The sequence below is a fragment of the Bidens hawaiensis genome, unplaced genomic scaffold (genome assembly GCF_021521415.1).
Source record: "Bidens hawaiensis isolate Kalapana, Puna unplaced genomic scaffold, B.hawaiensis_p1.1 tig00051821_1, whole genome shotgun sequence".
Classification (NCBI taxonomy): Eukaryota; Viridiplantae; Streptophyta; class Magnoliopsida; order Asterales; family Asteraceae; genus Bidens; species Bidens hawaiensis.
In genome coordinates, this window is record NW_027499311.1 from 12403 (window position 1) to 25476 (window position 13074).

The 13074-nt window shown below is 33.8% G+C and overlaps 1 protein-coding gene and 1 pseudogene across 2 annotated transcripts; one reads left to right on the forward strand and one right to left on the reverse strand.

Moving 5' to 3' along the window:
- Positions 1–1820: 1820 nt before the first annotated feature.
- LOC143599312 (uncharacterized) lies at positions 1821–2539 on the forward strand (annotated as a pseudogene).
- Positions 2540–4182: 1643 nt separating this feature from the next.
- Positions 4183–11701, reverse strand: LOC143599313 (golgin candidate 6-like). 2 transcript variants are annotated; one of them, XM_077077299.1, is made up of 18 exons: positions 11603–11701; positions 11460–11512; positions 11253–11380; positions 11131–11180; positions 10166–10309; positions 9996–10069; positions 9863–9932; positions 8274–8423; positions 8128–8178; positions 7951–8037; positions 7755–7868; positions 7603–7674; positions 7328–7513; positions 7113–7216; positions 6187–6235; positions 5994–6059; positions 5157–5915; positions 4183–4870 (listed from the first exon to the last, which is right to left on the reverse strand). In XM_077077299.1, exons 1-18 carry the CDS (start codon positions 11633–11635, stop codon positions 4313–4315), a joined length of 2748 nt encoding a protein of 915 aa, XP_076933414.1. In that variant the 5' UTR covers positions 11636–11701; the 3' UTR covers positions 4183–4312. The 2 variants fall into 2 exon arrangements, with proteins under 2 accessions (XP_076933414.1, XP_076933415.1); XM_077077300.1 differs by lacking the exon at positions 11603–11701 and having other exon boundaries at positions 11456–11512.
- Between the last annotated feature and the right edge of the window lie 1373 nt (positions 11702–13074).

The following is a 13074-nucleotide window of genomic DNA, read 5'->3' on the forward strand; positions in this document are numbered from 1 at the left end:
CGAATTGGGACGTTTATTTGGGAAAAATAGCTAAAATACTTCAAAAATTATGAAATTTTTCTGGGAACTCAGATTTGATGTATTTTGATCAAATATAAAATTTTGGGATCATTTGGAGAAGTTTAAAGGTGTTTTGTTTATTTGCGTTCGTGTGAATTTTTACAGCCGAATTTGGGCCGAAAAGAATATTGCACGAGCTTTTTACATTCTGGAATTGATACAGGTTGTTTTGGGACATGATTTGAGTATTCAGGAAATTTTGTGGAATTTTTGGAAATTGTTTGGGGTAAATGGACGATTTTCAGGCGAAATATAGCTGATAAAATGAATTTTTATAAATTAATAAATCATTAAATAAATTCCAGAAATATTTTTATAAAAATATACATATTTTAATTGATAAGTGGTTAAATTTTCATAATTTAATTATTAACGGTTAATTAATTATGCTAATCTGAATATTAAACAAATTCAGTTTTTATAAAAACCGGCAAGTTCGCGACTAGTGAACCTGCGGGAATATCAAAACACCAAGAGTGATCAAAAATCATATTTTTGGACTAATTAAGTAAAAATGAACCTTTCTATGAGAAACCTGGACAATCCGGGTGGATTGTGCGCGTTTCTTCTTAAATCAAACTGAATAAACGGAAACGGGCCTCGTGGCTAATCCGGAACCCCAGTATGTGATCCTTCTTTATAACTTAATCCGGAACCCCGTAGCTTGTACATTGTGCTAGTTTAGTTGTACACTTGTGATCTAGAAACAGTCAGAGGTTGATCTAACTGACTAAGCAATGAGGCTAAACCGAAAGCCCATATCTCGAATGTTATTAATATGCTTAATTTTGATTTATTAGTTAGATAGTCATGCTTGTTTGGCTGTATTTAGTGATTAAGAATGGAGTTTTCTTGGCGGAACACATTGCTCCGGCTCGGTCGGTTATGATGAGAATTCTAGGTTGGTCTAGGATCTAGTGTTTAGGGTTTATGGCAGTGGCGAAGCTTGGACGCGAGCGCCGGGGGGGGACTCAAAATGTATTAAAAAAAAATCATAAATGAGGGGGCCGGGCTCAAATTTTTGGATGAAAAAAGGTAAATTTACACTACGTATATAATTTTTTTGCGAAAAACGGATACGTTTACACTCCTACGAAAAAACAAGGGGGTCGGGCTCAAATTTTCGGCCGAAAACGGGTAACTTTACACCACGTATAAAATTTTCGGACGAAAAACGGATGCATTTACACTGCTGCAAAAAAATAAAATAAAATAGGGGGGCCGGGGCCACCCCTGGCCCTAGTGAAACTTTGCCATTGTTTTATGGTCAAACCAACCAGTTTTGACAGGGTAAACATGTTTTTGTCATAAACATTAGTTTCTATTAAAATATTTAGAAATGAAAATGTTAGTAACTAATAAATATAGTACATATACATATATTTACTCTAAATTCCAATTATGAAAAACAACATATAAAGAGGATTAGACGGTTGTTTCTAAGTTTTAAACTATTTGCTGGACTGTTAAATCATCAAATCGAAATGTTGATCGCTCAAACCGACATACTTGCTTTGGTTTAGACGATTCCAACGGTTTAAAATGTTTTGTGGGACCCTAAGCTTAACTAAGGTCCATGGTCGGTAGGGGTAGACAATATTATTATTTGTAGTTTCGTACACCAACAAATAATAATATACATATTCTTTTATTTCTTTTAGAATTATACATGTTATTTGCATTTTAGAGCAATAATCATTGCACATGGTAACACACGTAATCCTAAAATATTAACTTCTAATATTGTTGTTGGATTTCAGTATGATGTGTACGGTAGCTTATTCGGGCTGCTTGCAGCACACCCCATAGCACCACTTGTCTCATTGCACCACTAGGATGTGGTCGAGCCCATATTTCCAGACGTGACACGGGTCGAAGCCCTGCAAAGACTAATGATACCCATGAAACTTGACTCAGCAGGACTCATACAACAGTCCATATGTTACGACTCCTCAAAGGGTTGGACCGTTTCGGTTTCATGGGGGTTTGCAATCCAAGTTTTTAGAGGAATATTGTCTCCCCGTGAAGTGGAAATGCCTGCCATCGAGAACTTTCTTAAATTGGTACCGAAGAGCGGATTACAAGGCGTATGCATTCAACTCAATGTCAGAAACCATTTGTGTTTTACATGACCGGTGTAAGGTTAAACTCAACAAAGAATGTGATGGTAAGCGAATACGTGCGTCACCAGGTGGATCATCCTACTTGCAAGTGGAATACGGTTGATCCTTCGAGTCTTGATAAAGTTTATGTGTATAAAAGACCGGATCCACAATTATGGGATAGGGTAAGTCCACTGTCCATATATGTTCTTTGATTCACTAAAAAGTGTTTTATAGTCATAAATATTATTTATTTAATGATTATATTTTTGCAGTCAGCTAGGAGAAATTGTTGCAGGGTTTTGGAGTCAAAGAAGAAACATTTGGTTGTAGATGTTGGATTATGTGGTGAAGGTGAGATAAGTGAATTAGTATAATAGCAATATTCTTTTTATTTTTTTTTATTTTTTTTTGGCTTTTTGTTCTTTTCAAGTTTACTAACACAAGTAGTCAAATAGACTATAGAATATGTTAATGTATAAACTTTTGTGGCTTACATGTAATAAACATGATTATCGAGTGCGTATTAGTCTCGCTAACCTTACCTTGTCATTGTCATCTTTATGTGTTTGCTAATACCATTTTTTAGTTTCCCATAGAATATAAGTGGGATCCATATCTTATAGCTTAAAACTTGAATGCATTCTTGAAGTTGTCACAATACATGTGTTTTTGGGAAGAATCAGTGTGCCTGTAATGTTACTGGAGATCCTGTGTTTGCTTATGTGCTAGGCATCCATCATTAATGCATTGGATTTCAAAAAATATAGCAAGTAAACTGACATTTAGTAATATATTAAGACACAATCAATTAAATATTTTGTACAAAGTTTTTAATTTTAAATTTCTAAAACTCCAAAATATCATTTTTTTCAAGGCTACTTTAAAAGGCCTGAACTTTCAACTTCAAAATATCTAAACTCAAAGTTAACAAGAAAACATATATAAAACGAGCGGCTTGAGTTTAAATTTGAAGTTAACACAAAAGAGGGGAATTTTAAAAAATTTAAAAAATAGTATATTTTTATATATATACATAAAATATATATAAAGTTAATATATAAAAACAAAATTCGAGCAAAACGAACAAAACCGAACCAAGCGAGGCTTTGCTCGTGCTTGGCTTGGCTTTCAAAATGAACCGAACCGAACGGCTCATTTCCAAACCAAGCCGAAATCAAACGGGCATTTTTCAAACATATTTTAAACGAGCGACGAGTAGCTTGGACGATCCTAAATATAACTTTTGGTATTATTTGTAAGCATTTATATCTTAGTTTATTTAAATTAATATAAAAAAGTCATCCACTTCGTTTTATTTAATATATATTTTATTAGTTTTTTAATAAGCTTTTGGCTTCATTTAAGAAAAGAAAATTGAACACACTTTTTTAATTGTATAAGAGCATTCTCAATCTATTTCCTAAAATTATGTGAGGGAGATTTGTAAATTATATGATATGGTTATGAGTGATTGTAAGTAGAGGAGAAAGAAAAATTATATGAGAAAGTTAAATATGAGGTTTTTACTGCAGATACTGTATATTTTTTTAATATTTTCATAAAGTAGTTGTAAGTAAAAGAGAGAAAATATGATGATAAAAGTATAAAAATTATTATTTAATTAAACAGGAGAGAAAAAATACAGTGTTTTTTAGTGTAATTATATGATATATATGGATATAGGGTAGGGAACGGCCTGAGAATGCTCTAAGGATATGCTTCTCTAAAATATTACAAATAAAATAAAAGATTATATAAACATAATCAAATCGTATATTACAACTATAGTAAATATAACTACAATAAATCTTACACATCAAACCTTAACAATATATGCATATGGCAAGGGGGCAAGGGAGATCAAGTTGGATAGGTCTAAATGAGAGCAAATTTCTAAGATCCCGGAAAATCAATCAGGAGGCCATTATAAAAGTTAGTACTTCCTACACTTGGGATTTTGAGGCTTTTTAACATAACCAACTATATAGAGACAAACATCACAATTTTTGACCACCATTATACATCAATTGCAATAGTGCACAGTCTACTAATCAAAAACCAAAAACATAACTGTAGAAATTCTAACAAATATTTTAGATTTCAACTTAAATATTCAAACATCTGTAAACACTCAAAATACATCATCTTCACTTTTCATCATCTTCATCGTCATCATCTTCGGCTGCACCCATATCATCACCTATACCTTCAAGCAATGCATCCACATCTTCACCTAACTCCATTAATCTAGCACTCAACTTCTCAACTTTACTCTGTTCTTGACCCAAACAAACAAGCAAATCACCGAGCTCGGCTTCACTCTCTTTCTGAGCTTCTTCCTTTGCTTCAGCTTTTATAGCCTCAATATCCAAACCCGATGTTGACCCACTGTTTTTCAATGCTTTGACTTCGTTTTCTAAATGATAGTTTGCTTGTTCGAGACTATTGTAAGCGTCTGACAAGCTTTTTAGATCGTTTTCGATTTTGGCTGATAACGTTTTGTAAGAAGAAACTTCGTTTTCCAGCTTGGAATTCTCGTTTTTGAGATTATCGACCCGCTGAAATGCTTCTAGAAGCTCTCGTTTTAGTTTTTCTATTTGGACCCGCTCTGAGCCACTACTGAGTCTAGGTTCGGTTTGAGATGAATCGTCTCCACTCGTTTTAGATAGGTCCTCCGCTAATATTGTATTTCTGTTTAGGAGGTCCTGTTGAAACAGTGAAAAGGGTCAAATGCCAAACAGGTCAAATCAAGCAGGCCAAATCAAAAACTTTGCTTTCTGTTTAATCTCAAACGAGTCACATCAAGATATTAAACGAAAAGGGAAATGGTTCAAATCTCAAACGGGCCAAATCAAATAGGCCAAATAATAAATTTTGCTTTCTGTTTTATCTCAAAGGTGTCAAATAAAAAAATAAGCGAAAGGGGAACAGGTCAAAACAAGCCAAATCTTAAACAGTTCATCAAGCGGGTCAAAAGTCAACAAAATTTACCTGTATCTCGGAGCACTGTTTCTCCAAAAACAATTTAAGACGCTTGATATAATCCACGTCAGCTTCATCTTTTCTCTGTTCCAGCTCGGCAGGAATAACAGACACATCACTCTTTGGGTGACTGTAAATATTTACAACCCCGTCTCTAATACTAGATTCCAAATTCTTGATAAAGTTGACAAACTGAGAGTCAAGCATTTCAGCAAGCATAGGGTGGTCCTCGTTTTTACGGTCACCTGCCACGTCATCCTCAATATCTTCAACACCCGACATACTGTTACTGTTGGCTTTAGTCAACGGAATGTGGGATTCAACAGGTTTATCAGATGAAAACACAGAGCTATTCTGCATCTCATCTAATCTTTGAAAGTAAGAAGTGAGTCCAATTTTTTGACTTATCGAGTCAACTATGCTAAAAGCGTCTATCTCTGACTCGATTGACTTGTTAAAAATAATGCATTCCCCTAAAAGAACAGCTGCTAATCCTCTTACACAAACGTTTGTATCACTGTTTGATATCAACTCGATTATATACGTTAAATGTGGGCGTGAAGATAGAAAAGAATGCACTGCATTCGGGCAACTATAGAGCCACGTGACGAGAAGTTTTAATATTATCGGTTGGACGTATGAATTTGTTGAATTTCCATCTTTACCCTTCTTGGAAAATGCAAGAGCCAGGTATTTTACCATACGGTGCAAAAGTGGTTCAGGGGCTCCCAATGAAGGTGTTGGTGACTCGATTTCAATTTGTAAAACCTGTGTGAATTTAAACAGTGTAAACGCTTATTAAGTGATTTGAATGTTTTAGTGTTTGGTATGTAAATATGTGATTACCTTTTCCTTGCACTGAATATTATCCTTTATGACATAAGAAAGAACACTAGCAGCTCTGCAAGTAGTCTGTGTGTAACACATCATCAGTGAGGTTGTAACATTATTTACTAGAATCAATTAAGTGTAGTCAAAAACTTGAAATAAAGAAAATGTAAAAGCAGATGTATTTAGAGTTTATAGGTTTTTTCAGCACCTCGAGGTCACCATCATGTTCACTCAAGGCAAGACCATGTAAAAGCATGCTGCAAAAAAGAGTGAACAAAAGAGAATATTTAGATTTTTAATCCAATTTCTTATGAATGCAATTCTGGCTGCGGGCATGCATGAAACCGAAATAACCAAACCAAACCCAAAAGTGACGGTTTGGTATTATAATTTTTTTCAAAAACTGAATGTCCGGTTCAGTTTCGATTTCGCATGTACCGAAAACAGAATAACCAAACCTCAATTTAAAAAAAAACAACTCTTTAATGTTATGTAATTTATAAAGCATTGATAAATAATGTAGCCGAAAAATTTTAGACTCAAATGTATACTAATCAATTAAACAATAACTAACAAAAGAATTTAGACTCAAATTCATTATTTTGGGCTAACTTTTTCGGCCCAAAGATTTCAAGCCCAAGTGGCAAAACCAAAAAACCGAACCCAACCCATTGTGAAAATCGTAAACTGAAAAACAAAATCAGAAGACTTTGAAAAAAGAAACAAAAACCGAATTTTCGTTTTTGGTTTGGTTTGAGACTAAAACCGCCCCATGCACACCTTGATTCTGGCTGTGTCCTATCTCAAACGGGTTAAATGCCTTTTGAACACGTAAAACAAGTTGAAAGTCACAAACTCTATTTTTAATGCATAGTTAAACAACCTCCTAAATCATTTAATTCAAATTTTTAGATGAGGCAATAACATTGTTTTTGCAGTCATGATTATCAAATTAATCATTTACAACAATAAAATACAGGTATGCGAAAGGTGTTTGCGGCTCAGCAGTCACCCCAACCTGACCCATACCGCCATACCTGTTTTGATCTGTTACCCAATATGCTTGACTCGCTTGTCTTGCCACTTATAAGCAAGAGGCTTTTATAATTCTAATTAAAAAAATCTAAAAAATACCTTCCAAATGACATATTCACATCCTCCTCAAATGGAGCATGAGTCAATGACAAAGGTTGAGGAATTAAAGTAGATGCTAGCATTTTTTGACCATCTGCATTTCCCTGTTCCAGCAAATGTAGCAAATGAACTCATTTTAGCATCCTACAAAAACAATATTTATACCAAAAAGTAGTAAAAAAAGACAATTCACAGATAATGTTTGAATTAAGAACCTCACAAAAGCTCTTAAAAACATAATCAGCTGCAATAAACTCATGCATGCTAGAAGTCCGTAAGATAATTCTCAGAATCGAATTCAGAGCGGGCTCCAATTGTAGCTCATCCCCAAGAAATTTGCTTGCAAGCGTGTCGAGATTCTGGTGATGCCCAAATATTAAATCACCAATGCATCTAAAAGCCTGAAATATAATAGAAGAAATACATATCAATGCTATTCATGTCTTCAACTGAAATAAAGCAAAACGATATTTTAAGTTCATTATCTTACTGCACAACGAACAGCAACCGATGCCCAGTGACTTTCAATTCCTAGCACTAGCAAATGATCCAAAACATTTCTCTGCAATATTACAAACGAAATAAGAAAAATTATGAATATATGTTTTATTTCTTTAACTGACTGTGATTTATGAAAAATACCTGAGCGAGAACTGTTTTGTTGGTCGATTTTTCAATTTGTTTTGCGGGATCGACTTCGGAGCCTCCATTTATCAGTAACCTGATTGTTTCTAAAACACACAGTAGATTTATTGTCTACTGAAACAACAATAAGCAGTCAAACAACCATCTATATAAAAGATTTGTTAAAATAATTATTAAATATTTGAAGACTAACCTTTTGTTGAGAAAAGCTGTATGCGCCTCCTCTAATTTTTAAAATAGATATTATTGAGTCAAACCCTATAGTCTCCCTCAGTAACACCTATAGCACGGTTAAACGGCAACATAATAGTATTAATATCTACAAGGCTTCAACCCAATAAACCTTTTTATAAGAAAAATAAAACAAAACCTGATTGGATGCGTTGCTGCGAATGAGATTGTTCAACAATTCAAGACAATCCTGTGAGATGATAAACATATTAGTGAATCAAGATTTATAAAAAAAATTAGTACCAAATAAAGATATAGATATAAAAAAATAGTGAACATTATCACCTGCACAACAACGCCACCATCCGAACCTCCCTCTTCCTTAATAATACTGAAAATCTTCTCAAAAGCGCCTTCAAATACCAATATTTTTTGAATTTCCTCGGCTTCACGGGTCAAGTAAGTTAGAAGTAACAATGCCTCATTTCTTATGACCTATAAAGAAACCAGTGTTATTTTTAGAGATAATATCCCACAAATACTTTATGCCCTCTATAGTTTATGGTAGGGGTGTGCATGAAGCAAAAATACCCGAACCCAACCCAAAACCGATCGTTTGGTTTTTTTTTTTCAGAAACCGAATTTTTGGTCAGTTTCCGTCTTGTGTGTACAGAAAACTGGGGAAAAAAAATACCAAACCGTAAAATTTGAACCAGCTTTTATGACTGAACCAACCCAAAAAAAACAACTTTTGTTATTGAATTTAGAGTAAAGTGCCATTTTCGTCCTTGTGGTTTGGCAAATAATGCGAATTTAGTCTAAAAAGTTTGTTTTATGCATATGGACCCTCCACGTTTCTCAATTCTTGCCAATTACATCCAAATCACTAACCTCGTTAAATTTAATCGTTAAGTCAGGGGTAGACATGTCTTTTCACTATTTCTTTATTATATGAGTAAAGTGCCAAAATCATCCCTAAGGTTTGGTCATATTTGCGAATTTCGTCCAAAAATATTTTTTTTCGCAAGTAGACCCTCAATTTTTCCCAACCGTTGCCAATTTTGTCCAAATTGTTAACTTGGTCTAAATTCAACGTTAACTTATGGGTGTTACAGTCGTTTTACATGTTTGTTTACATTATTATTATCATATTATTATTATGTGTTTGTTCGATGACATATATAACACTTCACGATTCTTATGTTTGAATCCAATATAGTATGCGTTTGTTTATTCTTCTTTATTTTTAGTCATATAAGGGGTTTAGCTCAGCGTAATAATGATAACAATGTAAACAAATATGTAAAAGGAAACTAACACCCCTGAGTTAGTGTTGAATTTAGACCGAGTTAACAAATTGGACGAAATTGGCAACAGTTGGGAATCATCGAGGGTCTATTTGCGAAAAAAATATTTTTGGACGAAATTCGCAAATGTGACCAAACTTCAGGGACGATTTTGGCACTTTACTCATGTAATAAAGAGTGAAAAGACATGTCTACCTCTGAGTTAACGATTCAATTTAACGGAGTTAGTGATTCGGATGTAATTGGCAATAATTGAGAAATGTGGAGGATCTGTATGCAAAAAATAAACTTTTTGGACTAAATTCGCATTATTTGTCAAACCACAAGGACGAAAATGGCACTTTACTCTTGAATTTATGGATTACAATTTTTTTCCTTTTGAATGTTACGCAATTTATAAAAAAAATCAACAAATGGTCCAGGCCAAAATATGTAATCAACAAAATATATAAGCCCAAATTCTTTATTTGGGTCATTCAGCCCAAAATTTTCAAGCCCGAAAAGCAAAACTGAAAAAACCAAAATCAAACCCAAAACTGAACTGTTTTCAAAAACCCAAAAAACAAATTTTCAATTTTTGGTTCGTTATGGGCCCCCATGCACACACACCCTTGTTTAAGTTTATACCTCTCGATCCATAAGCATATCCACAAGCCGGGTTATACCACGAGGGATTGTAAGAATCGCTTCCTGTAACCTGAACAAAACCTCAGTACATATTTCTAACATAAGGAATAAACAAAAGTACAGTGAGAAATACCTAACATGGGAGTTTGTTAATAGTGCAGTCAAAAGTTGAAGTGTATAATATCGTACATAGAAGTCATCTTCCGACTACAAAAATTATAAGTTGCCAATTGTAGAAAATGAGCACATGCATATATGTTTTTATTATGTTATAATTGGATCAAGGTATCAAGGAAGCCTTACCAACAGGTTTAGAAGAAGAGAGATATTTTGTTCGTCTCTTGATAAAAGATCTGCATTCATCAAAGCAGGTTGAACCTCATTTTTGTGTGACTTTGATTGTGTAGGTGTTAATGCACTCAAAAGAGTTTCAACAGCCCCACGCACCTTCAACAATCCATTAATATAAAACATTATTAAATGTTATATATTAGATGTATAAAATGATTAAAAAAGAAACAGTCAAAACAGATTTAAACTAGTATGGCCTAGGAGTGCTTAGACTGTAAATCCGATTGGTAGGCCTGTAAACCATTTGTTAAACATTTCGGCGGGGAGTTTGTTTATTTAATAAACAAACGATCATGATAAAAATGTTTGTTCATCCAGTAAAATGAATGAACATGAACAAATTACCTATTCGCTCATTTACATTCATGAACGTTCGTTTATGTTTGTTCGTTTACGTTTGTTTATGTGTGTTCATTTTGTTTGTTTGTTTAATGTTTACATATTTATTTAAACTTACTTATTAGCAAATCTAATTGGCCATCATGCATTAATCCATCACCCAAATCAAACTATAGAACCAAGACTAGGGTGATCAACTAACGAATTGAAAGAACAAACTCACTCATTTTCTTTGTTCCATTACGCTTTTTATGTTCGTTAATCTTTCTTCACTTACATCCGTTTATGTTTGTTTAGAATATAAACGAACAAACACGAACATGTTTATTTTCTAACGAGCGAACATGAACAGAAAATTTTGTTTGTTTAACTGTCCGTTTGTTCGGTTAAAGTAAAACGAACGAACATGAACAATTCGTAGCTTAAATTTAGAAAGAAAAAAAGCATAAAAACAATCTAGTCTTGAGAAAATATTGTTATGAGTAGGATTTTAGTAGGTTTGTTAGTAACAAAAGCATAAAAACTATCACATAACTACATATCTATAAAATATGAAGAATTAAAAGAAGCCCTCAAACCATTTCAACATCCTCACGTTCCTGCAGAACTCCAAAAAGTACAGGAAATCCTGCAATAGAAGAAACCTATTACGTTACACATAAAACACAAAATAAACACAATCAAACCGAGTTACACGCACCCATTGTCCCAAAAGCAAGCTGCGCAGAATGACTGTCTGCAACCACAGCCTGCAGTTCAGCCATGGCATTCCTTCTATCCTCCACCAGCTTACCATTTTTAATACAATCTAGCAACTGCTCAACGTAACTATCATCATGCATAAAATGAAGCACATAAGTCCCTAAACAGAAGCAACAATAATAACAATAAAGGCAGACCGACTGACCTGTCTTCATTTGAATTAGAATCTTCATTCCCAAACATAAGTCCAACAACTCCCTACACATGAGCATTAACCATCAATAACAAAAGCAGTAACATTAAGCAAATAATCAATCATCCTTTACCACATTAAAACTGAATGATTACCTTATAACCAGAAACTAGATCCATCTTCTTCATTTTAATTGGTAACACTTTGCAGTCCGATTGAAAATTAGAAACAAATTAACGATCCGCAAAATCGATAGTGGCACGGTCTGATCAAAACAAAGTTAATCAGAACTAGAAATTGAATATGTTAAATTAGCCGAAATGGCAAAGTGATAATGAATTGACGTAATGATACTACTATGTATGTATGGCAGTAGAATTGATCAAGTACGGGTGTGATTATATATATATATATATATAGATATATAGGATGAATCGATAAATAGAAAAGCCCTAATTCACCAAATTATTCGATACGTACCTGTCTGTCAACACAGAGAGAAAGAGACTCCAAAATGTTTAATCCGAGTGCTGCACTTTGGACCGGGTTTATGGATCCACATTATTATTATTTTAGTTTTTTTATTTACTTTTGCTAATAACTGCAGGTTTCAGTTTCCTTGGTCTCTATATCCTTCATACGAGACGAGACGACACGAGACCAGACCCAACTATTATTATTATTATTATTATTTTAGTTTTTTTTTTTTTTACTTTTTGTTAATAGATGCGGGTTTTAGTTTCCTCGGTCTCTATACTCTCCATACGAGACGAGATCAGACCCAACTGAATCAAAGTCGATAAAACGAACAATTCTAATTGGGTTTGTTTCGATTTAAAAGCCGAATTCTAGTCCGACCCAAATGTTAATAGATGAGTTTTCATTGTTTCGGATTTCAAGTTCCTTTGATTCTGTAGTTGATATCTGGATTTTATTCTAAGCTAGATGTTTAATGGATTGTAAAAATATTTATTAAAAAAACATATAACTCAATTGAGTTTTCTAAAGCGTGCAATTCAGGTTTTTCAGTTTTAAAACCGAGTTAGAGTTTTCTAAAACTAAAAACCAAAAATCTAATATATAATTTCGTTACCTTTAAATTTAAATAAATGGTTTCGATCGGATTTAGTTTTCGATTAAATCTGTTTAAAATCTAATTATCGAAGGCAATGATAATATCCATATAAGACTAAGACCTACCCACTTCAATTTTCTATTATAAGGACTTGGATTTATGGGCCATCTTCTATATGGACCAGATCAAATACACATACAAAAAGTTAAATGTTTCTAAATGGACTGAGAGATTTTAACTTCCATTCAAATGGGCCAAGTAGTGATGCTACGTGCCATTTTTAGATAAAACACCTCTACGTGACACAAAATGACCCGGAAACCGTACAAATGTTTAAGCTAGAGGTGCACAAATCTGGTTTTTTAAATACCTGGTTTTGGGTATGACCGGATATTAAAAAATCGGGTATTGGCAATACCCAGGTCGGGTTTGGGTTCGGGTCCAGTATTGTCTCCAAAAACCATAACCTATGCATCGGGTTCGGGTCGGGTATAGAACCGGGTATTTAAATACCCTATTTTCGGGTATTGAAAAACCCTATTTCGGGTTTTA